The following is a 26,426-nucleotide window of genomic DNA, read 5'->3' on the forward strand; positions in this document are numbered from 1 at the left end:
TCACCCAAAGAGAGCTGGGATCGGCTCCAGCAGATCCCTGTGATCCTAAATAGGAATAAGTGGGTATAGATAATGGATGGATGGATGGATGGATGGATGGATGGATGGATGTTGAATGCTGGTGTTCCTGCCTGTCCTATTAGTAGACCATGACCAGTGCTGACCTTTTTTAGCCTACAGTTCTATTACTAATAATGATTTGTTTGCAGATTTAAAAACATATTGATCTGTAAATCTGCCTGAGATCTTTATGTATGTAATAAGTGCAGCCTTGGACGTAACATAATTAGGATTTGTAGCTGTATTTTCTTCCTCATTATTCATCCATTTGTGCTTTTATCCTTAATCTGCACAATTTGCTCTAATTGTATTTTTTTTAATGTCATACTCGTTTATTTCATCAGTGACCCAATTTTTACATAGTGATCATTAAACTTTCATTTTATCTTATCTTTCTCTTCTATCTTTAATGTTCTTTCTCAGTTTTATGATGATGAAGACTTTAGAGTAGAAAACTGAAGCCTTGAACGCATCGTTGGCCCTTCGCGTTCTCGGCGAGAGTCGACGCTGGAATTTGCTGCGATGTGAACAAAGTAGAGGTGTGACCCGCCTTAATTGTTAAATATTAGAAGCATATCTCTGTGAATCTCACCTCTAAATGTGCCAGGAATGCTTCTCAAAAATACCTTTTTTTGTTGGTGTCAAATAACCTTCGGAGTTTGATTTTCTCTCCATAGCAGTAGGTGAGAGAGCCCGGCAGAGCCTCAGAGAGAGAGAGAGAATACTAAACAGTGAACGTGGACCTGGTAGCTCAATGAGTGCAGATGATGAATGACCATGGGGAGGGAGAACAGGACCAGAGCAGAGGCACAGCCATTTGTTACTCTGCTGTCACAAATGTATTTTTAATGAATCTGCACTTCTGACATCTCTGCAGAGCAGGACTGTTCCTTAAGGCCAGCATGACCCCAATATTTCCTGTGAAGCGGTGGCTCTGAACAAACCCACTTTAGCTCCGGCTGTGTAATGTAAATAACCTTCTCTTTGTGTTTGCCAAAGCCATCAGTCTCATCCTCATTATTATCCTTACCTGTGCTGAGAACAGGGGCCATTCCTTTCTCTGTGCTGGTAGCAAGTAGGAAGGTTTCACCTTGAATTGCTCCTGTATACTAAACTCTGTTTTTTAAAAACATTGTATTTTCTTGGCAAAGTAGAAAGACCTTGAAAAAGCTTTTGCATTGGGCATCAATATCTCCTCAAATCATTCCAACTTCACTTTTAGGTGGCAGTTTCTCTAGCTGCCCTACCTGTGAGATAAATACCTTAATGTTCCACTTTTTAATGTTTAAAATACTGACATGATTAGTTAAGAAGAATATGTAGAGGAGGGTGGAAGTACAAGAGGTGCGAAGTTGGGGTAAACCAAGACAAGTGTATTTGGGTTTGGATATCTGGTAGCAGTCACACACCTTTGCTATTTCTGCTTTTTCACCTTTTTTGCATATATATGTAGAACCTGTAGGAGACGAAACTTCCCTGCACTCACAGCCCTGCTTCATTTTGAATGGGACAGACGCGTGCGATGATACACATGACACATCAACGTGTGACCCATGCTCACACCCAGAGTGACACACATCATCGCATTTGCTGTGCTTCATCTGTGCTGACACACCGGCACCACAATCTTCAGGGGAATCATCCATCATCAACCTCTAGCATCCAAAGAAATGTTTTATGCAAAGAGTAGATACTGCCAAAAGCAATTCAACACACACTGTAGAAAATGCTTCTTTTACCAAAGCAAACAGAACAAAAAAAGGCTATCTATTCTCTTATTAAAGCAGTCCATGGTTCTTAAATATTACCTAAGTAATTATTTATAACATTGTTGTGTTTTGCACACGGAAGCTGTCTCTGTCTGGCTCTGACAGCTGTGAGTCGCTGACTTCCCTGTATCTGCGTCCAGTTAGTGTCAGTCAGAGGGCTGGTCTTTGAGTTGCTGACAGCTCCCCGCTGCTGAGAAAATGATACGTACAGAATCTGGACAGCCAAAGAAGTCACACACCATCAAATGACATGGTGTTTATGAAGGTATCTCATTGTGGCTGCTCGGGTCTGGGGGGACCCTCTGCCTGCATGGACGATTGGTCTTGACAGAGCTCTCCCCTGACTCAAGCATCATTGGACGGTTGTTCTTGTCTCTGTCTTGGTCTGTAACGCTGCTCTGGTTGTCACTGTCAACAAAAATAAATGAGTTTCACTTCAAAATCCAACATATATTTAATAAAAACTACAATTCTGATGCCAGAGGCTTTGGTCACATATATACTGTTATTGAACCTACTGTAGGTCCATATAGTATTTTTTTTGTGATATTTTAATAATATAATAATACCTGAGACCTGTCACTAAAAAACATAAATTACCACAAAAACTGTAAAGCACGTGCAAATGACTTTTTCCTCTCCCTTAGCTCTGCAAATAAAATCTATCACAAAAAAAGTTCTCTCCCTAAAACACAGCTCGAACCTTTTATTATCCTCCAGCCAGAGGAAATCTTTGGAGGAATTTAATGAAAGAACACTGTTGTTAAATCATATACTGTATTAGGTGCAGTAAAATATTATTTTGTCCAAATTAGAAACAATATTTCTTTTCAGTGGCCTGTTTCTGTCAGGGTAATGAACCTAAATGTACAGGAGATGGTATTATGTCTAACCTAAGTCATGAAGATGAAATACAGTTGTACATGCAGCAAATGTCAGTACCTGTCTTGACTTTCCTTTGCTACTGAGCTGTTGTCATAGATATTCAGCATAGTTTCTGTGCGGTCATCATGGCGCTCTTTAGCCTCCTGAAATCTGGAAAATATATTTTGAAATGCTGTCAGTGATGTTAGAAGGCTGGGACTATTCTGTCCTTATCGTCAACCAACAATGTTTTGCTGCAGGTTAAAGCACATTTGCTGCTCAGGTGAGTGTTTACTACAGTGCAATAGTGGATATGGGATTGAGTTAGGTTAAATTACAGCGTCCATGCTCATGGTAATGAAAGAACATGTCACCCAGTGCAACGATGGCCCTCACTGGTGTGTTTTTATAGTTCTCAGACAACAATGGAGCTCTGTGGCACAAAGGGATATGCTGCACAGACAAGGAATAATTCACTATTGGTTTAGGTCTTTTCATGAGATTTGTTGATTTGAATCAGCTTGGATTTTTAACTCCACTTTAATCATCTTTAAAATGAAACCAAGGCAGCTTTAAAAATCAGGTTTGTTTGCAAGAGAAAATTCAATAAAATGCTACAAATGTTTCTGTACCAGCCCTGTGACAGACTGGTGACCTCACCTATCGTCCAGTGACAACTGGGATCAGCTCCAGCTCCCCCATGTCTGCATGTAAGTGTATAACCACGAATTTTCGTTATCCATCCCCCTGTTATACATATGCCCCCATGCTTCACAGAGTGGTCCTTCATATTACAGTTATGTTAGAGGCTTCTATTTCCTCTGAATCAGAGTCATCAGTCAACCAGTATTGCAGCAGATGGTAATCCATTCTCTGAATACAAAACCTGGGCTCGAGTCTCTCTTTGACTTTGGCGATAGAGAAGATGTAGGGGCTGATCTGTTTGGTGATAGTGGTCAGGTACGAGTTCTCCTGCTTCAGCTGCATCAGGTCATGAAGCTGGGCTGCAATTGGTGAATGAGAATTAAATTATAACAAGAAAATCAAAAATGAGATAGAGGTTAGACTTTCTTCATAATTCACCTTCATAGATCTCCTGCTCATTAGTGACCCTCTGAAAAGTCTCATCCCAGATCTGTGAAGAAAATGTGGTATGTAAGCTGATTCCTAAGAAATAAAACATTACATGAACTGCAGTCTGTCACCTCATGGGATACCTTGACATTTGCTTCTTTTCTTTTCCCTCTGTTTGCATTTCTACCAGTCTAAATTTATAGGATGGGTAAAAACCTGCCTGGCAGTATGCAGCTAAGTGCACTGACTGAGGACAAACGTAGAAACTATTTTGTTAGAAGTGCTCTGTAGAGGCAGGTACACAGTAAAGGTCAAAACATCAAGGTATCACCTGACGCACCTCTTCAAACATGACTCTCATAGTTTCCACAGTGGAGTACTGGGAAGCTATTTGGTTGTCAATGTGCAGCGATCTGTCCAGGATCTCTTCCATTTTATCTGTGTTGATGATGGAGTGGTGCTTGGTCAGATCTCGGTGGAGCTCCTGGACTTGATCCTTCAGATTTTGAATGTCTGTCTGGAGAAGCTGTTAACACAGACACATCTTCAGTATATAAGACATAAAATTCCTGAGTAGCTTGAGTGTCTTTAAAACGAAAGACACGTGCTGGATGTACAGATTCTAGGTGAAATGCATCCGAGCATGAAGAGCTTGGTGCCCACTACACAGGCTGAGGATGAGTTCCCACAAGACTCCATGTTGCTGCCTTTTCACAGCTTTACTCTGACTCCTCATCTATTATTGCGGATCCCAGGAAGAAAAGTTGATGCAGCTGTTTTAACCAGTGTGGACACAAACATGGGAGATTTATAAACTATGGAAGTAAAACTCATATTTTAATACATTAAGTATTTCCAGTCAATTTAAATGATACCCATTATGAGTTTGCTCTTAGATTATAGTTGTATTTCAACAGTAAATTTCTTCCAGTGTCCTTGTAAGTGTTATTTATTGTTCACTTGTGTTCAGTGCTTTAAATATTGTTCTGGATAAAAGCACAAGGTGACTGGCAGTAATGTAACTGTAAATCTACAGCATTATTGGTCAGACACAGTGCTCACCCTATAGGTGTTCTCATAGTTGCGGCAGTGCTCGGTGAAGGGGGTTTCGCTCCCCTCAGCCAGGAGGACTTTGGTGCAGATGTTGCGGTGGGAAGTGGACCTTCGCCCCAGCACAGAGCTCAGTGGCATCTCACTGAGAGATGGGGAGCGGCAGGACATGGACAGAGGGGACTGCAGCCTGAGGTGAGGGAACACAACAGGACTTCTTTCTAATAACAGTGCTTTTACTGTTGGGGCACATCATTTTCCATCAACAAAACATTACTTGTGTCTAACCCATGTCTTTTAAACCACAGGAGAGGCAGAAAATAAACTCAGGTTTTCTTCTCCTGAGTGCAATAGTCAATTCCATTGTTGCTATTAGTATGGATTTGTGTATGTCCTCTATGCAAAAACAGATCCTGAATTTCCATTAGTCACTGCCACCTCTGACTTTCTACGCAGGATAAAGAACTTTGCACACATTTTAAAAAAAAAAACAAAATCTATTCTCTGCTTTACCTTTAATTGTACATCCCCTAAACATAACTCAGTGGCAGTTTCCATCTCTTAGTTACAAGGGTATAAAGTGGTTAAATATTTACACTATTCTAATAAGTTTAATAAACGTTCACATAGAGGCATGATAGTTATTTCCAAAGTCTCCAAGATTCTGTTTACCTGTAATCAGTCAGCTCTGAGTACAGAAACAGAAACTGTTCAGTCCCCTTTGTGTCATGTGATTGACATGAATCAGCACACGACTCACATCTCTCCACCACCGAGAGTGTGAAAGTCTCTGCAGCACAAAGTCACACAGTTAGAGAAACATACATGTATCTGTAGTAGAACCATAGTCCAGGCATTATGCATCCCTCTTATGTTCCTATTCAAAAGTGAAGGATCCAGGTTGTGTCCCAACACGACCAATTAAAGACTTCACCAGAAATACAGCAGCAGCATCACTTGTGTGAGGGTACGTGCCCATCCAACTTCTGTTCTGTAAAATTATGATAAAAATAGGGCCAGCCAGCTGGCGCGGTGACCAATCCCTGGCCGGTTTGTATCCTGCATTAGTGGCTGATAGTGAAGGAAGGAGCTTTCAGACAGAGGATGTATCAGACACAACACATTCATTCGTGCTGAGCAACGGGCTACTCCATGTGGGCAGCATTCTGAACTACCATACGGTGAGGAAAAGCCCATTTCCTCCTCCATCTGTGAACTGGAGTACGGGGTGGATTTGAAAAATTGTGGACTGAAGAACCTCATAGTGTCGACGGCACCAACAGAAATTCACCAAAAAAGGAAAATATCCAGGCTGTGACGCTGCCTGCGATCCCACACAAAAGCACAAGAGCTAATATACTTGGGGTTCACACAAGTTAAGATACATGCCACTTAAACATGACACTGTACACTATAGAGCAAAATTGCAATGACTTAAAAATGATAAAGTCTATATCATTTACCTGGGGTCTTCTTGCCCAGTGTTGATGCAACAGACGACTTGTCTAAAACATGTATCCCTCTGTCTGTGCCATACACATACCATCCTCTGCACATCCAGCCTCTGTGCTCCCACCAGTGACGCCAATGAAAGACTTTGGTGGTGCTAACGCTGTGATATCACCGGCCTGGAACAAAGCGGCCCGACCGCTCCTACAGTACTTGCCAACTTCCAGATGAATCCTAGAGAGTTCTGTGAAATTAAGATAAAAATAGTGCCAGCCGGCCCTGCCACCTATCCCTGCCCACTTTGCATCTTGTACAAGCAGGGCGCTAAACAAGTTGGAAAGGATATGTCAGTATGTTGGCATTAGTGGGTGGGCTTAAGGACCTGTGAACAGTTGGGAGACACTGATGTGGAAAAAAAATCAGTCATGGGGGGTGTATGTGGAGAGGGATGTGCAGCAGAGAGAGAAGGACAATCATTGATCTAATGGGTAAATAATTGTTATATTTACTGCTGAGTTACAACAATTCCCAAACAAATCTGTGAACACTATATGTATTTATTTATTTATTCTCTGTTGTTTTGTTTTCCCTCAGTGTGCAAACAAATTTAACGTCTGTGTCAAAAAGGGACAACAAACCAAAAGCATCTTGATCCAAGAACTGTGACCACACACACGTTCGCTCATCCATTCATCTCCTGTCCTGGCTTTCTAAAAGAGGACCGGCTGCCTCCTTCCCAGCCCCCCGCAACAAGGTGACTTACATAAACATACCAGCGTGCAGAGCTTATAGACAGACAGAATAACTGCCATACTGCGACTCAGCATGGCGCCTCTTTCTTCTCACTGCAGTCATCGCTGTCTACCATCTGTACTTGCAAACCATTTGGGGATTTTAAGTTTGGATGCTTTGCAAGTGTGAAATTTTCTGCCCAAACTTTTTTCTTTCTCGGAAGAATCCAAAAGATGCCATGGTGATATTCAGGCACCATAAGCACACTGAGAAATAAACCTTAAAGGAAGGGATCATTTAGTGATTAGATTCAAATGTTATTTGCAGCAGCATCACAGATGTTGAGGTAAATGGTCTAACCTTGTTGCAACACTTGTAGATCCAGCAACAGAGGGCGGGCAGCGCTGTCCCAGCAGCAGCAAGGGCTCTAGACAGCGGGCAAACTCACTTCTGTATTCTGTGTTGATCTAATGGAAGATAAAGATCAGTTGGTCTTATATTAATTAAAAAAGCCTTTCAATAACATGTAACTTCTACATAGTATTTGGTATCGTTTCCATGAAAAACTGAAATAAAAACCCCACTCCTGAAAAACGCCTACTTCACACCCATTTCCACAGTCAAACCTAGAATAATAATAAAAATACCAACCTTACAAAATAACAATATGAGGAATAAAATAACAACATTGCCATTATTATGCTCATTATTGTGATTTACAAGAAACCAAATATTGGAAATAAAAATAATATAATAAGAAAAACCACTTCCACAACCATAAAGGATGAAAGGGCCATAAAAATTAAGGCCCATCCATAAACATAAACTTCATCATCCAAAAGAAAAACAAACAATCAAAAATAATTGCACATTTTTGGAAAACATTGATGTGTTAATAATAATCCCTCCAGAAGAACAACTGCACTTTCCATTTGCAGACCAAATATTATGTTTATATCTCTTGCATGTTGTTGTAGTGTAGTGTTCACCCTCAGTTTAAAACATTTTGGCCAGAGACATTTTCAGTGACAGAGAAGTGTCAAATCAAAGGAGATGCCTGAGCAGGGAAACATAAAGCATCTAGAAGCTTTCCTGCGGGGGCACTGGGGTTACTGAATGGGTTTATGGAAATGAAAACTCATATGCTATGGATGTCACAGTCACCAGATTACAACCTGCCTGAGCAGCCATTAAAGACTCTGGATTGACATGTCAGACATGTCAGTTCCACCCCCATCATGGAAACAGCAAAATGGGAAATATCTGTTGTAGAGAGATGCCCAGGAACACTGAGGCTTTTCTGGTGTTTTCCCTATACCTCCTCACCCATCTGTATATTCTGCTTCACCACTGTTTATCAATAACAATAAGTGATTCAACCTACTCTATAACGTCTCTTTTTCCCACTTAAAGTGCATTTGCTAGGTTTTTCTGGAGTTTAAGTGGACTTTCAATTTTCAAACGAAGCATTTTCAACACTACTGTATCTTTTTGATGGAGTTTAGTGTTTTGTTGAACGTGGGGTCTTTCTATGGTGAGTTTGCATGTTCTCCCTGTCTCTGCGTGGATTTTTTTTATGGGTACTCCGGCTTCCCCTCATAGTTGAGAGACATGCAGGTTGGGGTTAACATTAGAGTGTGATGGACTAGAGATCTGTCCAGTGTGTGACCTGCCGCTCACTCAAAGTCAGCTGGGATTGGCTCCAGCCCCCTGTGACTCTGAAAGCACCGATGGTAGAAGATGGATGGATGGATGGAAATACATTAGTTAAACTCACAGGACAAACAGAAGCACATTAGTATTTGCTTACTTACACTTTAAAAAGTCTGTGTGGTATTGGGTCTTGTTTCGTTGTGGCCGTCACACACTATGCATGGTGGTTTATTTCTGCTGTTTCGCCTGCTTTTAGTTTCTGTAAATGTATGACAATAACCTGTCTTTGGCTGTGTGAAGGCTGTTCTCACTCACTTTGCTGCTCTGCACTGGTCTCAGTCGATGAGGGAGCTTGACAATCCTCTTCAGTCTCTCCATGAGTTGCTGTGTAAGCAAGAACATCCGGGGGTGAGTCAGTGACTTGTTTGACCTCACTGGGACATTATTAAAGACTAATTCAGTCCAGCTAATACCTTAACATCTGTCCTGCCAAGAAACTTCCTTAGAACAAACTCAGTTTGTTGTGATGTACAGTTGTTCATAAAAAGTGTTACTGATGGCGTAGTAAATACAAAAGTATACACACTAGTATTCTTTAATTCATTTATTTTTGTTTATAGTTTTTATACGTGATAACTTTTTTTTGAGTTATGTTTTATGTATTTATTTCCCCTTTCCCTACCCACTCATTTCTTATCTGTTTATGTATTTCTGTATTGTATTGCAGTGTTGTAACTCTACATTCATTTAAAAAAATAATCATGACGTGATAATAAACTTGACTCCTCTAACGTACTCACATAGCCCATGTCCAAAAACTCATACTTGTTGGCTGAGTTGAGAAAAGCCGAACAGGTGACGAGGTGAACCTAAAAACACCAGAGGTTAAAGGTCAGTTTTCAAACATAAAAAAAAGTCTAATGTTAATGCACAGTGATCCATAAGATCATCAGCTTTGATCGCTGATTTGCAACAACATAACACTACTTTTTTCTTCACTACATATAGTGACAACTGCAGTTAATAGTTATTTATTATTTTAGTTATTAGATTAAGATTTGACATTCAAAACATATAAGAAGGTTTTAAACTACAATAAATTATTCATGCTTCATGTTTCAGATGTCCATCGCTGGTTACCAGTTCGCTGAAGAAAACATTAGACCATAAAAATTAAAAACACACACATACAAACACAAATTTTACATACAACTTAGTTTTTTCCTCCCTAGCCATTAATCATCTCATGACAGCCCTAGAATCATTTGTGACCCACTCCCACTACCAGTCTAATTAACAGTCTAATTATATGACATATAGTAAAACAGTAATACAGCTCTCAGGGGCCATTTGTCTTCAGACTTTGTACTTTTGATATTTTGATAAGAATATGTGCGTAGGTTTTTACCTATATAGGAGTTTGAATGAAGAGCTGTGTTCACTGATATGTCAGTCACATGCGTTTTGTCACTGATTGTTATTATTTATGTCACCTGGAGGGTTGGCAGCAGGGCAGTAAGGTGTGACAGCTGTTCCTTTAGTGCTTTCTCCTTCTCCTCGTGTTGACTGAAAACACACAAACAAGCATGTAACCCTAAACCTTCATGCCCACGCCAGCCAACATACTCAGAGGACTCAACTCAGGAGGTGCAACCACAAACAACATAGTCCATATTTCCAGAAGCTAATCTCTCTGTCTTCTCCTGTAATAAGCACACACACACACACACACACACACACACAGGCACACATAGGGTTGCACACACAAAGCCTGACATAAATAGCCTTCAGCAGCCTTCCGGGAAGCCAGCCACTGGACGGTTTCCAGGCAGTGTAGAGAGAGAAAGAGAGAGAGGGAATGGAGATGGAGGACTTTGGGCACAAAAAATCTCATTAAAGATCCCCACAGAGTGCAACCCGATACACATACTCACTCATATGTGCAAAATTGTTTTCATTTAATCACGCACACATACACGGGGAACGCACTCTGAAAAAGGAAAGTGCTGAGAAATGGTCATTCAGTTTTGCATCTGAGATTTTTGCTGTCTGGATGTTTCCATATAAAAACGAATATAAACCAGGAATAGGATTTCTGTTGATCTTCAATAATAAATATTGAAAAGATGTGACTCCACATTTGTGGCTGTTGTAAGAGATGCAGGTCTATTTTTCATTAGGTCCTATAACAGGTGCAAAATATAGAGTTTAATGTAAAGTGGAGAAAATCTAAAGACTTTCTAAAGACTGCATTTGGACAACAGCACTCATTGTAGGGACCTAAGAAAGTCTATAATTTACATACTCTCTAGTTGTATACCGTTAGTTTTCAGTTGACTTCATTTTCATTGATTGGACCCAGGCACAGGCTGCAACTGTTGGTCTGAAAACTGTAATCCAACTGAAGTGGCTTTAATTTAGTACCACGTTTTGCTGAAATAAAAATCACCCAAAGAAAATGTGTTTGCTGAGGAGAGAGATTATCCCAGAGCAAACAGGGTGCCACTATTCATCACACACAATACAATGCTGCATGATACAATGGAAAAAGTATCAGGTGGCCCAGTGAATGCGGGATAATAGCATTCAATTTAGTAAATATTGTGATGTGAGCTTTGTGGCAATAAAAGAGAATTTTTATATAAGCGCCATAAATCTTGAAATATTTAATATTACCTCTGAGCTGCTTTCAGCAGAATCTTCTTTCTTTCTGCTAGTTTTTCCTGTCAGGTGAGAACAGAGAAAACAGCCCCTTTTATTCCTCACACTGCTGTGAAAATGTCCTTGAGCTTTCTATTACCTAATGAATTTTCAACATTGTAGGTTAAAATCTTTCTGCTATCTGCTCTCTTGCTTTGTTCATTATGCAAAGAAAATCCACTCTTCTCTCACAGTTAGGCTAACAGAGACATCCAGTGGCCAGGCAGTGTTAATGGTGTCAACACACACACACACCAATGAGAGTATGTGACCTAGTCAAAACCGCCTCAGGAGTAAAGCAGTGAAATTTGCCACACAGACAATGAACCAGAATGTAGAAAAACATTATTGAGTGAAGATTTTCAGTGCTTTTGCCATGTACAATAGTTTTCTGTTTTCTTTTATGCAGCTTACAAATAACTATTCTGTAAATCTTTGCTATACTTTAAATATTTTAATGGGATGGCAGGAAAATCAGTCACACTTGTTATCATAGTTGCTCTCAGCACATTGGTATGGATGTGTAGTGTATATGTGTGCTCTGACCATTTTGATTGTTTAAAGGGCCTGTTGGGATCAAACCATTGTCCAATTAAATAGATTTGTGAGTCGGAGTCAACATGCAGGTGTCACTCCAGTAACAAAGGAGAAAAAAATCAAATGAGGATCCATATGTTACCTGCAGGCTGTTGAACAGACTGCAGATTGCACTCTCTTCCTCCTCCACATTCAGACACACTTCTCCGATCATTGCTCTCAGAAGAACGATTGCCTCTCGAGCTGAAGTCTGCAGCTCCTTCACCACCTACAGAGAGAGGAAGAGGCTCAGTGTCAGTGAAAGGACATTGTTTGCTACTAAAATGACTGGCTTTATCACAAGCTCTTGTTCAGAGAAGACTGAAATGCATTCATAGTTGAGGATACTTAACTATAGAAATTTTGGGTGTATGTATGTGTCTTCTTTCTTTATTTTTGTTAACAGATTGGATTGTCCCAGGCAAATTTTCATCTTCTTGCACAAATGATTAGAAAGATGTTTTGCTTTTCTTCAGAGATGATTCTTTCCAGCTTCACTCAAGTTTTATTCCTCTAACGTCTGCTTTAAGATAATCCAAAGATGTTCTATTGGATTTAACTCAGGGGGCATATTTGGTCTGGTCACTGCTTTACTTCTTTAAATATGTTGATTTCTGCAGTTTGTTTTCCATCATTATCATCATGTTGGAAAGATTCTTGACACTGGGAGTCACCTTTTTCAGACAGTGTTTGTGTGTACAAACTTATTATAGTGCCCCATATCAACACACCTCCCCCTCCATGTCTCATGGTGGTCCTGCTCACATCCATGCCAAAGCACGCTGGACCGTATCTGATCCAACCGAATTTATTTTGGTTTCATCTGACCAAAGCCTGTTGCCAATGTTGACTTTATGCAGCATTCTTCACTGAAAAAACATCATGTGGATCCATATTGCCTTAGACACAACCCAGGCTTAAACTGAGAAGCTGCAGCGTTCACTGACTTGACTTGACCCATACTCAGAATTTGTGCATTTAACCCACCCAAACTGCACCCGAACACACACCCGGGGAGCAGTTGGGGGGTTCACAGGTTCACTCATCCTTGATGCATTTAGCCTGGGCTGGAAATCACACATTTGGTTTTGTTTGGACATTATAGGCTACTTTAGGGCTAATATTTTTAATGTAGTTTATAATCATACTGCATCTACACTTCAACTTAAAAATGACCAAACTGTGTAAGTTTTGAACAGTTTAGTGGACTGAGTGGGGGTGTACTCAGATTTGTTGCATATTATAAATCAAAACACCAAGATTTTCTGGCACGACTAAAACTAACATGAGCAATAAGATCTGAGCAAAAATAGCACTCAGCTATGTACTGTAAGGAGCTAAGCTAATTTTGAAAACACCTACACTGCATCTCACAATGTCATCACCACTGCAGAGTGCTGAAATGATTTAAATGCCAAATCTTTGCCGATTAGCTGACAGGACTCACTTACCAGCACCGCCTGGTCCAACATCTCACACCCCTGCACATAAGCTGTTTCAATATCAATGCAGTGAGTCCGGCTCTCCCTGTGGTAAACAAACAAAATCTAACTTAATGTGGAAAAGAGAAGAGAAGGAGAGAACTGTAGAAATTTTGTTTTGCGGATTCGCTCACACTTGCATGTCTCTGAAGCACTTGATGCAAAGCATTGACTTGTTCTGTGTTGAGAACAGGATGTATGGCTCGTCGTGGAGAGCTATGGAGACACAGATGTCTTTTAACTTCAGCCCACAGGAGGGACAGGATTTAATTATTCTGTTTTTCAAGAGAGCAGCTTTGTGACAAAAACAAACACAGGCTGGCTGATAAAAATGACAGATTTCACTCATACCAGACACATTTACCACCAAGCACTAACTTTATGCCTTTCATACAACTTTATAAATTACTGACTGCAGTGTCTATGTGTCTTTGATTAACATAACAGCCTGGGACATTCAAGCAGAACACAGGAGGAACTACAGACCCTGATGGCCAACATTCATCTACACTGGTGCAATAAAAGTAAATTCCAGGTGGCACTCACTGCACTTTCTGTGTTTGGCTTTGGTGCGTTTGGCCAGAGAAACAATCTCATGGTGGGAAAACATTCTGGCCTTGTGAGTCAGCTCTCTGCAGGCGCCGCACAGTGGCTGGCTACAAGTATTACAGTAGTACATCACCCCTTTGTCCTGTACAGAAAAACGGAGTATACAATGCAAAGTGGAATGATGTTTATGTCATTTTTATCATTTAAAATTATATGAGGCCACACTTGATTAAAAAAAAAAAAATACACATGTAAAGCCATGTGATAAATTTGAATTTTCTCAGTGGTTGTTAAGAAATGACAGAATCCAGTGCCTATTGATTTCACCTCTCAGAAATAAGAGCCAAATGCAAACCGTCTGCTACAGTACTGTGGGAGCATGCTGTCCACAAAAATCAAGATTAGCTTTTGTTTAACTGTTTGTATCTTTATTATTTTCTAAGCCATAAATCAATACAGGACTCATGCTCTCTGCAGCACTGATGCTTTCTTCAACCTGAGTTCTTCTGCTCGTGAAATTCACATCTTTTCACTTTCATTGTTATTGCGAGTCACCAACAAAATACAAAACAGTGATTTAGTACCGTTGTGTTACTTTCCTGGTCACAGTTGGCACATTGAACTGTCTCCTCAGAGTCTGTATTATTGTCAACAAGGAACTTCAGCAGACGGTCCTCTGGTGGGAGCCCATTACTCCCTTTTACTATGGATGGATATCTGTGGTAAAGGACACAAGGTCAACCAGCAGGAATGAGAGAAACTTATGACAGATCTTGAAATTGGTAACAGCACAAATGATCAGTCATTTAATAAATATGTAATTAAAATAAAAGGTGTTTGATCTAATAAAAACAAAAAATGGAGGTAAAAGGTGATTTGTTTTTGTCCTGCTGGTTTTGTTATACACTGTTGTTCATTTCTGGCAATATTTCATCTATAGCATGACAACACACACATAATCAAAGCATTTTTTCATCTGCACACAAATCAGTCCAGATCATGACTAAAACTTCAAAACAGCTACAACAACATAAAAACAAACCTATATTGATAACATTTTCAAAAAGAGTATAAATGGACAAATGCTGAGGCCCTTCTAAAGTTAAAATAATAATAATAATAATAATAATAATAATAATAATAATAATAATAATAATACATAAAATCCAGAAATATTGAAAATGGGGATTTTTATGGCAAGGCAGTTTATTTGAGTTTATTTACAAAAAACTTACAAATATATATATATACATATATATATATACATACATATATATATATATATATATATGATATAAAAGAAACTATTTTACAAAAAGATTTATAAATGAAATTACAATTGATGACAATAATGTGAACTTAAATCACAATGAGAATAAAAGTTCAGTGCTACATATAAAAGAACAGTTAAATGTAAATAAATGGTGCAGCAAACAGCAGATTGCTCTGCAGTACTGCAGCGGGCCTCAGGGGCGGCAGTGACGCTAGAACAACAACCACCGTCGAAGAAGAAAATGCGGAAGCGATTCACACTCCACAAACGTGATCATTAAGGGAGGCATGGTGGGTTTTAATCTAGAAGGTTCCAGCTAAAGGTTCTTCCAAACGACCACTGACAGCGCATTTAGCAGTTTTACCGAGCGGGGAAACACAACATCCGCGTCAGAAATGTCAGTTATCGCTCAGGAAAATGTGCGAGGTGAGAGCGTTTTTAAGGATATCAGCGCGGACGACGAAGAGTGGCAGCCCACAGAGATCGAGAGTCTGTGTATGAACTGCTACCAGAACGGCACGACCCGTCTGCTCCTGACCAGAATACCGTTCTTTAAGGAAATCATCGTCAGCTCTTTTAACTGCGCCAACTGCGCCTGGTCCAACACTGAAATCCAGTCTGCAGGCCGGATACAGGAGCAAGGCGTTTGTTACACACTCCGGGTCAGAAGAAAACAGGACTTGAACCGGGAGGTGGTGAAAGCAGACAGTGCGACCACCAGGATCCCCGAGCTGGACTTTGAAATACCCCCCTTCACTCAGAAAGGCTCGCTTTCCACCGTAGAGGGTCTTTTAGACCGGGCAGTTGCAGGACTGGAGCAGGACCAACCTATCAGAAGAGCGACTGACCCAGAGGTGGCTGAAAAAATAGATGGTTTCATCCAGAAGCTGAGGAAATTGAAAGAAGTTGAAGGTGAATTCACCTTGGTGATTGAGGATCCGTCAGGGAACAGTTTTGTGGAGAATCCAGTTGCCCCACAAAGAGATGAGGCTCTTTCTGTGGTCCATTTCAAGAGGACGGTGCAGCAGGACAGGCAGCTGGGGATCAAGGCTGACGAGGACCAGGATGAGGAGTCAGAGGGCAACGACCTGGACACCATGAGAAATGAGGTCTTGGTCTTCAACACCAACTGCCCAGAATGCAACGCTCCAGCCTCGACCAACATGAAGCTTGTCCAGATCCCTCACTTTAAGGAGGTCATCATCATGGCCACCAACTGTGACAGCTGTGGCCACCGGACCAATGAGGTGAAATCAGGTGGAGCCACGGAGGAGCTTGGCACCAAGACCACCCTACGCGTCACCGACCCTTCAGATATGACCCGAGACGTGCTCAAATCAGAGACCTGCTCCGTCATCATCCCGGAGCTGGAGTTTGAGCTGGGGATGGCAGCTCTGGGCGGAAAGTTCACCACTCTGGAGGGGTTGCTGAAAGACATCAAAGACCTTATTGTGTCCAAAAACCCCTTCGTCTGCGGTGACAGCAGCACCACAGACAGGGTGCAGAAGCTGACTGAGTTTGGAGAGAAGATAGAGAAAATTATCGCAGGAAAGATGGATGTTCATGTCATCCTGGACGACCCAGCGGGAAACAGCTATCTCCAGAATGTGTACGCACCCGAGCCAGACCCAGAGATGACTGTTGAGAAGTACACCCGCTCGTTTGAGCAGAATGAAGAGCTCGGCCTGAATGACATGAAGACCGAGGGATATGAAGAGGAGAACTGAACAACTAGCACCAATTAAATGGACTAAAAAAAGTCAATAATTTATATCGTCCTGTTGTAAAACCGCTGTAATATGCTCTGTATGTTCGGCCATTTTCATACATTTTAAGTTTGGGTGCATGGCTGTGAAAATGAACACAAAAATACATAGTGATATTTGATTTGTAGGGCAATAAGACAGGTATGCTTCTGTTAATGACGAAAAGCCATGCATTATTGTGACATACCAGAAGATGGTGCTCTGTAACTTCTGCATAAATAGGTTTTTTTGTTCTCAGTGGACCACGCACTGTGTGACAAATTCATCCTTTCATACACCTGTACCCATGACACCCTGTAAATAAAGCCATATCTAAATTGATATTTTAGCTCTGCTCTTTGATTTGGCACATGTTAAAAGGGAGCACATAAGGTCTCTGTTGTATTTTAAATAGAAACTGATTGTCTGCACAGTAATCTGCATAATTAGTCTGTGGAACAGCCAGATTTTCTATTGAACTAAGATCCCAGAATCTGAAATGTTTGGAAAATATGGGCATTTTAATTTACGGGACAGTTTCTACAGGATTAGTGAGTAAATATAGAGCTACAACTCTTTCCAATTTCGATCAATAAAATAATGAGAATTTTCATTATTTTATGCAGCAATTATTATAACACTCAAAGATATTAAATCCATTAAAAAACATCAAAGTTTTACAATTCAGAGCATAAGACTGGAAACTTCCTGAATAAAAAGAATTGCGTAGGTGCTATGTAATTTTCTGTCCAATTGATCAATCAAAGGATTATCCCAAAGTCTAAGTCATGATGCTGTTTATATCGTTTTGATTTAGTTGCAGTAATGTAAATGTTCCTCGTCCCCTCTGCTGTGCATGTTTTATCTAGTTTTCATGGCAACGGGGATCTATTGTGTTCTACTAATAGCAGACTAGTGAATTCCTAGATTACATGGCTCTTGAGTGAGCAGCTGTTAGCAGGCTGCTGCTGCTGCTGGAAATAGTAGCAGGCCCCTGCAGCCTGAACTCTGTGTCCACTTATTTCATGGCAAACCACTGATTGGTTGGGGTTCCCCCTCATTTTGCAGTGCTTTATACTATGATCATAAGAATTACTATTAGTATTTGACTTATATGACTTTTACTGGGTATGAACATGTGTGATGTACCTTCAACACAGAAATACATGTAATAGTTGTGAGGCAGATCAAATATGGACATTCACCTGAGGTTCAGCCATTGCCTTGGCATTTATTATTATACTTAAATCTCAACACTTAGTTTATATGACAGTTTAGAAGCGTGAACAGAACTTAGGCAATTAGGTGCTGCTCCCCAGTGAGTTTTTTTTTTTTTTTTTGATTTTGATTCTATGATCTCCACGTGATGAATCCAAAATCTGGGTCAACTTCAATCTGACAGTAGAAAATAGTCATTTTATAACCACTTTGCACCAGTAAGCTTTGTTTACTTGCAGTGAAGATCATTTTCTGTAGTTTATACTGCAGAGTGTGATTCTAAACCATGTGTCATTCCATAATAGGGAATGAAATGGATTGGTATCATGTGACTGCTTTTGATTGCTCTAAGCTGCTGGCACCGGTGCCAAATGCCAGTATGCTTTGTTTACTGTGTGACTGGTCTTAGCGGAACTTGCTGGCCCTGCTGAGGCCAGGGGCTAAATCAGAGACTGGGATGACCTGGGATGCAGCTGCTCCAGCCACTCAGTCTTTCCGTACACTCATCAGGCCAACACTGAGTCACAGAGCAACTCTCTGAAACCAGAACAGAGAACCTTGACGCGCAAATCTCCTGCATGAACCAAACCAATCTACTAATCAGTTTACTGGAACAAATCCCTTTGAGCATTACTGGCCAAAACTGGGGTCTGTGAGAAAAATTTGGCTTTTCATACAAAACACCTGACCCTCCATGCAATTTATATTTTATTATAGGAATTTACAGCTGTGTTATAGTTGAGCACCTACTTACTGCTCCAGCATCACCAAATTTCCCCATACAAGCTGTGAGAGGTTGTTATTAAAACTGAATGTGTCTAGAGGCCCCCAAATCAAACCTGTCCTTGACTTTTGGCTTCCATATCTTCAGTTTGTTTGGGGATTTATTACTTAGCACCACAGGTGTAATAGCCAGGCTCAGATATCACACACAGACCTAAAACACTTCAGTGATCATCTGTAGTTCAGAAACCTGACTGAGACCATTTCAAATGATTATTTACTGTTTGGTGAGTACAAAAGGCAGCACACTTCATTGGAAAGTGATGTCATTTCAGTGTTGAAATAAAGAACATACATCACTTACTTTTGCTTAGGCTGCCCAGAAATGACAAACCTTTACATTGTCTTCACAAGACTGATTATCTAAATTGAGCCTGAATTGGTCCTGGTCAACCTCCCAGTGCTGTCTCTTACCCACAGAGGGGGCAGCTGAGACGGCTGTCACTGGTCCGGCCTCGCAGGCAGCGGGCACAGAAGATGTGATAGCAGTCCAACAGACACGGGCACTGGTACTGCTCATGACACAGGTGGCACACCAGGGGGTGGACATTTGTACAATCCACATTACACAGATTATCCAAGTTGGTGAAAATTCCTCCTGCCATCTGCAGACAGAGTGTGTGAATAATGACAAACGGTGAGTAAACACTAAACAAGCTTTAGCATGTGGTATGCTATTGAATTACAATCCAAATATACAATTTATTTTAGGAACAACTGAACTGAATGTTTAACGAAACATTTTAATAGTCAGATCATTTTTGAAATAAAATTCACTTTTCCTTTTTCCTCTTACCTTGTCAGATGTGTAATAAGTGCCTAGGTATTCAATTAGAACACACAATCTACAGAGCTCAAATAAATAACATTAAACACAGTATGAACATCAACAATTATATCCAGCTACCAAACCTACTGTAAATTCAGTACCGTAGTCTGCAGAAAGCGCAGAGAGCCACTGTCTTACTTTCAGTCGCGCTATCAGCTGCCCCCAGCAGGAATGACAGCAATGCAGAAACTCTTCAATAGTAGGCCGATGGGGTCCCTCCGCAAGGCAGCTGACAGCACACACCTAATGCCAGCCCGCAAGGGTTGCCAAAGTGCAAAAGGGACATTTAATATTGATGTCCCATACAGATTAAAAATACAGTTGTCCTGTGTCTCATGTCATGCTATATTATGTCTTGGACACAAAGGCAAGGTGAATGGAGGGAAAGGGGTTGATCATTCAGGCTGCTGCAACGCTTTGTAAACTCATTTTTAAAAAAGAGATAGATAAATGAAGCTTGGTATTATTATACTGAATAAAAGCAATGACATCACTTTCTCGAAGTCCATCATTTTCCAATCATTTTCAGTCATTTCCATTAGAGGTTTACTGAGGAGAAGTAGCAGGTGGACACTAGTTTTGCCCCTGTATAAAAATAATGTTTGTTATTCACAAAGGATCTCTGATTTACATTTTCAGCATGTAAGTAGCTGAAGGTTATTCAACATGGAACAAAATGAACAGTGGTGAAAAGTAACTACTGCAGTTACTTAACTACTATACTCAAGTACAATTTTGAGGTGTTTGTACTTCACTTGAGTATTTCTATTGGATCCTACTTTGACAGACGCATTGACTTTGTGACTCTTTGTTTAATCGATCCCAGATAATTCGATGCGAATGTGATCGATTTTTCATCCGGGTATTAAACGTCCTGCGCAACCTTTCCCCTTCCTTTTCGCTGAATGTGTCAGCCATGGCCCCGATTGTGAGTAGTAAAACCATCAAATAAACTCCATACAGGCGATGTATTTCAGCTTGTCTTTGCACTCAGATGAACGTATATAATCTGTGGACATGAATCCGTGTTTCACCGCCGGTTTAAGGCTTAAATTTAGCTTCTTCAGCGGTGTCGCCGAGCACCACGTTGGGCTAAGTGATGGTGCTAATGTTAGCTAGCAGCTGCTGCTGTAACACTGTGAAACCCAAAGGCAGATAGTCTCTTCTAATACCTGGACACGTCTCACAAATGATCCTAGGGCTTTGTTTAGCTGCTGTGAGGTTGCATGTGCCGGGATGGGTGGCTGTTTGGTAACCCTCTGCGTTTCTGTGGCAGAAAAAGCAGGTGGTCAAGAAGCAGGGTGGGAAAAGGAAGAAGCAGATCCTGAAGTTCACCCTGGACTGCACCCACCCTGTGGAGGATGGCATCATGGACGCTGCCAACTTTGTGAGTAGACCAGCCCAGACATCAGTGAGATCAGTCCTGAGTTGTTGGTTTTGGTGTTCTAAGTGGTTTTGATTGGAAACAACCAACCATCATTTTCAGTGCTTGTTAACAGGCGTTATCTATATGTTACACCATTATTTCTGAAATTCCCTATTGGGGGATGTGTAGCAGCAGTGTCATGTGACTCTCTGTGTGCTCTTACAGGAGCAGTTCCTGCAGGAGCGTATCAAGGTGAACGGCAAAGCTGGAAACCTGGGTGGCGGCGTGGTGTCCATTGAGAGGAGCAAAAGCAAAATCGCGGTGAACTCTGAAGTCCCCTTCTCAAAGAGGTACGATCAACAGTGCAGCCACCCCTGGCTGGGTGAACCCTGCTTTCCCAGTTGACAGAAACGTGTTTTTCAGTGACATATGAAACGGCAGTGATTCCTCTGTGCAGTGTTTGCTACCAAGCCAGAAAAGTACTGAGACACAAAAGCAGATATGTCCAATTCAAAGCAGCAAAGTCATCAGGATCATCACTGTTTGCATTTATGTGAAAAAGAGGAAAATATCTAGGAGAGGAATTTCAGTGACTATTGCAGTTTCAACAGATGTGTAACAGACTACTTGATTTGGAAAAAGTAAATTAATATCCAGAAATGAGGAAGCACCAAATAAATAGTTTAGTATAGTAAACAGATTTACTTTTTTTCCCTGAGCACTCGCCCATACAGACTTCAGATGTGGCTGTAAAAGGTTTGTGGTTTGTGGGGAGAAACTGTGGTCAGCTATTTTCTTAATCCACTTGCTCTCCTTGGTGACCTTGTCCAGCTGGATAGCAAGCAACATTCATTTGTTAACCTTTTAGCCAATATTATGTTTTATTTTATTCTCTGTGGTTTTCCACCGGCTGGTCGGAGAATATGGGACATAATCTGAATTTTAGCAGTGATAGAATATGTGTGGTTTGACTGCAACTTTGTAGGTATTTAAAAGCTTGTTCTCTGTAATTATAAATAGTCTGATGTGGTCAATATGAATACCCAGGAGGAAGATTCTATTATACCTTTAGTTTTTTTTTTTTTTTTATCCATTAGGTCTGAAAATAGTTTTTTGTCTTTCTGTTTTTCCTAATTTTTTTGTCACAATATTGTCACACAGTTAGTTTTGGTTTGATTTGTAGAGGTTATTAATGTTCTCTCATTCTGAGGCTTGTGCCACCAGCTCAGTACAGTGGACATGGGATTTGCTTATTACTGAGGACTTGGTCAAAGGTGTTGTTGCACTGCACTCCATGGTATTGAGTGGACTCAGGTACGAGGCAGTTTCCTCCTCATGTCACAGATTCCAGTACAACATCAACTATGTCATTTCCAAAACCTTTGATTGACTTAAATGAACAACTTCATGAAGGTGTCGAGACAAACTGATAATTACAGGCATCTTAAAAGACGACTCCGGATTGGATTAGATTTTACAGGGGATGAAACAATAACTGAGTATTTTAGGGCTTTTTTGACTTCAGGCCTTTAAACATACTGTAGGAAAAGCACCATCAAGAACGAGTTCATTATATTCAAGTTGCAGAGTTGATGGGGCGTTTTTATTTGTTAAAAGCTATTGCTGTTGAGATGCTCTTTGTGCCAAAACTCAGTGTGTATCTGTAGATATATAGCACTTGTGTATGGGGGGGGGGGGGGGGGGGGGGGGGGGAAATCCCAGTGACTTGAATTTTAAATAAAATCAAGGTGTGTTACCCAATTCCCTTTTGTTATCCTTCCTCTGACCTGGAAGTCGTCCTAAACGGCGTAATGAAGGTTGTCCCTAAACTCATCCTCTGAGCAGTGAGAGGACTGCCTGGAGGAACTGTGACTTCTGGTTCCAGATTAACTTGCCCTATTATTGGAAATCGGTATGTGATCGGACACCTCACAATAAGGATCGCATCAGTGCGTTCTGTGCATCTGTTATGGGCTGGACTAAGACAAATAAAAAACAAGTGAGGGGATATTTGGATGCAAGTAGTGGATTTGGGAAGCATGGATAGATATTAAGTAGGTGTTTCCAAAATATGGTGTGAAGGTGGCATGAGAAAAAGTGAAGAAGGCATCAAATTTAAAAGGTCTCTGCATTTGCAAGTTTTAATTTGTGTAAACCCATTAAAAAATGAAAAGTATTTACAGATACATTGATACTTCATGAGACCTCAAGCTGTCTGAGCTTGAGTCACCACCACCAGAGGGTGACTTATCATTTTCATTCTTAAATGAATGAAAGTAGATAAAACTCACAGGCACATGTTGGTATACCTCTAGTATAATCCACAGCTGTCATCAGAGTACCCATATGTATTGATCTGTGGGTCACACATTATACTAAACTAATTAATTTTGGCTTAAATGCTACAAAGGTTATGATGTTTCCCCCTTTTCCCCCCTTCTCTGTCAGATACTTGAAATATCTTACCAAGAAGTATCTGAAGAAGAACAACCTCAGGGACTGGCTGCGGGTTGTGGCCAACACCAAGGAGAGCTACGAGCTGCGCTACTTCCAGATCAACCAGGACGAGGAGGAAGAGGATGAAGATTAAATCTGGCTATACTTTTAATAAAAAGTCAAGAGATAAGAGAAAATGTGTTTTCTTTTTCTTTAAGCTGTACTTTTGGTCACAAAGCACAGTTGCTACATACCATAGGTATGAACGTGTGCGTGCACGTTACTGGGTGTCTGTGACTCAGGAGGTAGATCCACTTATTGCAAGGTTGATGCTTAGATCCTCAGATTGCTCCCAGTGGCCAGTGCTTGCACCCTGTGTGCCAAAACGCAGCCAGTTAGTCTTTACGTTATACACGTTGCTCAGTTGTAAAAGTTTTTCAGTGCTGAGATGCACAACTTCAACAATCCAAATGGAAAGTTCATCTACCTTTACATTTTTTTTACTATTTTCCCCTGTATTGTGATGTCCAGTGATATATTGTTGTATTGATACCCTGTATACAGAGACGCTGTTTCATAGGTCTCCATTAGCTTCAGTTAGGTTTGAGATAGTTATGGCTTTAACAATGTGCAGGATGAAAATGCCACTGCAGCATGAGCAGCCAGCTCTTGTCTGTGTGTCCTGTTCCATGAGCGGAGCTGAGACTCTTGCTCTCTGTGGGGCATCCTCTGTTGCAGCTGTGGTAACCTTGACAACAGTTAGACCACTGGCAGTCAGGACTCCTGTCCCAGCATGCAGTCATCAGGCTGCACTTGTGTGTTTTGTTTTTTTATTGTCAGGAAAAAGTGGAAGTTAGAAAAACACTGGGTCATCTCAACCTTTCAGCCAGCCTGAAAAACGGTAAGTGACATTTTACCCGAGTATGAAAATAAAAGGGCTGCTTCCCCCCACAGACAGGCGTCATGCACAGGGAAGAGGTGGTGAGGAAGACAGAAGTTTCTGTCAATCCTCCGGACCTCCAGGAGGGAACGTGCAGGCGACAGGCGCGGGAGCACGGCCGCCTGGAAGCGGCACATGGCGTTGCTGCTTGGTGCATTTTTTATTTTATAGTATTTAGTTTCATTTTGCACATTACTAGTTAAAGTGGTAACTAGGGGAGCATGACTAACTAGTTGTGGGTGATATTATGGGATGTATCGTCATGGCAACAGACCAGACGTCACAATCTGGGCATGTGTGTTCCATTTTTGTCTTTCTTATTTTTCAGACTCGAAGACCTGGATAGAGATCAGTGGAAAAAATGTAAATGTTTTTTTTTAATTATTATTTTTTTACTCCCTTAGAGAAAGATTCCACTACAAAAAATAATAATTAAAAATTGAACTGAGCAACGAACACATTTCTTTTTCTTTTTTTTTTTTTCTTTTTTTCTTTTTTTTTCTTTTTGGAGAAGAAAGAGACTGGGCTGCGGCGCCTGGAGGGTTAACTTTCAGTATTCTCAGCCTAAAAGGGGTTTGGGGGCTATGAGATAAAGATGCCGGGGTCGCTGAGTAATGAAGACGAGGGACAGGACGACATGGATTTTGAAGACGATATGCCAGGTGAGGGAAAGAGGGGAGGCGGGGTGTCCTTCAGATTATTTTGCGCCGCTACGCCTTGAATGCGGGGAAAAGGGCTTGTCCTGCGTTCCTGAGAGCAGAGAGCAGGAGGGGTGGGGTGCAATAAGCAGAGTCATGCTATTATTTTTTTTTACACGATAGTGTCTTTAAGGTGGGAATGGGTGTTTTGGTTTTTTTTTTTTTTTCGGATTTGGCTCGGGCTGTCCTCACATCCAGCCTGATTTCGGGGCATGATGAAAAGCAGCTGCATGGTTTCTGTGGGTTGCATGAGTGTACAAGTGAATGGATTTACGCACAAGTTTGGACCAGAGAGCTCTTTCAAACCATGGCAGACCATTGGGCACGGTTTCGGTGTGTACTGTGATGTTTTTGTTGTCCTTCTCGGTTGATGTCTACATGTTTTGAAGTAAAACTGGGCTTCAGCGACAACATCCGTGTTCGTTTAGTGGGAGATGCGCTTGTTTCCGCTTGTGATCAGGTGTCTTCTCCAACTTTAACATTTTCCCAGCACTGCGTGGCCGCAGAGGTGTGAAAGCCACGTGTAGGCTACAGTAAACAGTGCTTATCGAGTGCACAGTTGATGGCCACAGCCGGGCCACCGACATCCCTTCTTTATAGGTCGTGCACTAACTGAAGTGTAACCCACATTCCTGCAGCTCAGTCAGCTGCGGTGGCTTCACACAAGCCAAATCTGTGCAGTATTTCTTGCGGCTGGAAAATTAATCTGTCAGCCAGTCTGGCAACCAACCAAGTGTAGTGTCCACTCTGTGCCGTTTTCTCTGTGTAAATATAAAGTCACAAGGGATAAGATCAGTGACCTGTGCACAAGAAGCCGTTTGTCAGTTTGTCCTGGCAGGTGTCCCCACTGATTCTCCCTCCTAAAAACTACATGTTTAAAGAGATAATGCGCCTGCTTAGTTGGGGAAATCATGCTTCATGGCTTTATGACATGTACTTGAACTGCTGGTTGGGGTGCCCTAAAAGGATCTGTTCCCTGGCCCAGTGTGTTATGGGCTGAGGTGCACTACTGTTGCACCGTACTGGCAGAAAAGGCAGGCATCTTTATAACACTGTCAGTTCATCCAGTGCAGCCAATAGATCCACTTTTTTACTCCTGCAGCTTGCTCCAAGCATCAGATGATTTAGTGGTTTGATGTCAAGAGCAAGACTTAAAAGATGCTGCTTTGCCCTCTACTTCA

The 26,426-nt window shown here is 41.1% G+C and overlaps 4 protein-coding genes across 5 annotated transcripts in view; 3 read left to right on the plus strand and 1 right to left on the minus strand.

The window, feature by feature from the left end:
• Positions 1–2,086: 2,086 nt before the first annotated feature.
• Positions 2,087–20,082, minus strand: rnf207a (ring finger protein 207a). 2 transcript variants are annotated; one of them, XM_026305985.1, is made up of 18 exons: positions 19,907–20,082; positions 19,391–19,581; positions 14,542–14,674; positions 13,955–14,099; positions 13,543–13,624; positions 13,379–13,454; positions 12,031–12,156; positions 11,328–11,374; positions 10,145–10,217; positions 9,452–9,520; positions 8,967–9,035; positions 7,359–7,465; positions 4,830–5,007; positions 4,108–4,293; positions 3,777–3,828; positions 3,580–3,697; positions 2,772–2,864; positions 2,087–2,237 (listed from the first exon to the last, which is right to left on the minus strand). In XM_026305985.1, exons 2-18 carry the CDS (start codon positions 19,579–19,581, stop codon positions 2,087–2,089), a joined length of 1,896 nt encoding a protein of 631 aa, XP_026161770.1. In that variant the 5' UTR covers positions 19,907–20,082. The 2 variants fall into 2 exon arrangements, with proteins under 2 accessions (XP_026161770.1, XP_026161771.1); XM_026305986.1 differs by lacking the exon at positions 19,907–20,082 and adding an exon at positions 19,773–19,898.
• On the plus strand, positions 15,471–17,317 carry zpr1 (ZPR1 zinc finger). The gene has a single exon (XM_026305987.1). The coding sequence runs from the start codon at positions 15,626–15,628 to the stop codon at positions 16,955–16,957; it is 1,332 nt and encodes a 443-aa protein (XP_026161772.1). The 5' UTR covers positions 15,471–15,625; the 3' UTR covers positions 16,958–17,317.
• Positions 20,083–20,683: 601 nt separating the features above from the next.
• On the plus strand, positions 20,684–23,804 carry rpl22 (ribosomal protein L22). The gene is made up of 4 exons (XM_026308128.1): positions 20,684–20,733; positions 21,082–21,192; positions 21,397–21,521; positions 23,620–23,804. Exons 1-4 carry the CDS (start codon positions 20,722–20,724, stop codon positions 23,759–23,761), a joined length of 390 nt encoding a protein of 129 aa, XP_026163913.1. The 5' UTR covers positions 20,684–20,721; the 3' UTR covers positions 23,762–23,804.
• A 1,113-nt stretch (positions 23,805–24,917) lies between these two features.
• Positions 24,918–26,426, plus strand: part of chd5 (chromodomain helicase DNA binding protein 5) — a 34,025-nt gene continuing 32,516 nt past the window's right edge. Inside the window, exon 1 of the mRNA XM_026307814.1 lies at positions 24,918–25,209. Coding sequence (XP_026163599.1) covers positions 25,143–25,209 — 67 coding nt within the window. The 5' untranslated portion in view covers positions 24,918–25,142. The remainder of the gene's footprint in view (positions 25,210–26,426) is intronic.

This window comes from Mastacembelus armatus, chromosome 5, assembly GCF_900324485.2.
Source record: "Mastacembelus armatus chromosome 5, fMasArm1.2, whole genome shotgun sequence".
NCBI classification, from domain to species: Eukaryota; Metazoa; Chordata; class Actinopteri; order Synbranchiformes; family Mastacembelidae; genus Mastacembelus; species Mastacembelus armatus.

What these genes read in the sequence shown, in the direction of transcription:
- zpr1 (XM_026305987.1), top strand. Translation starts at nt 15,626, where the DNA reads ATGTCAGTTATCGCTCAGGAAAATGTGCGAGGTGAGAGCGTTTTTAAG.
- rnf207a (XM_026305985.1), bottom strand. Translation starts at nt 19,581, where the DNA reads ATGGCAGGAGGAATTTTCACCAACTTGGATAATCTGTGTAATGTGGAT. An exon ending in AGCCAAACACAGAAAGTGCA is followed by an intron (nt 13,625 to 13,954) that starts GTGAGTGCCACC and finishes GTGTCTCCATAG; the next exon opens with CTCTCCACGACGAGCCATAC. An exon ending in GTCTGTTCAACAGCCTGCAG is followed by an intron (nt 11,375 to 12,030) that starts GTAACATATGGA and finishes CTCACCTGACAG; the next exon opens with GAAAAACTAGCAGAAAGAAA.
- rpl22 (XM_026308128.1), top strand. An exon ending in TCATGGACGCTGCCAACTTT is followed by an intron (nt 21,193 to 21,396) that starts GTGAGTAGACCA and finishes GTGCTCTTACAG; the next exon opens with GAGCAGTTCCTGCAGGAGCG. An exon ending in GAAGTCCCCTTCTCAAAGAG is followed by an intron (nt 21,522 to 23,619) that starts GTACGATCAACA and finishes CTTCTCTGTCAG; the next exon opens with ATACTTGAAATATCTTACCA.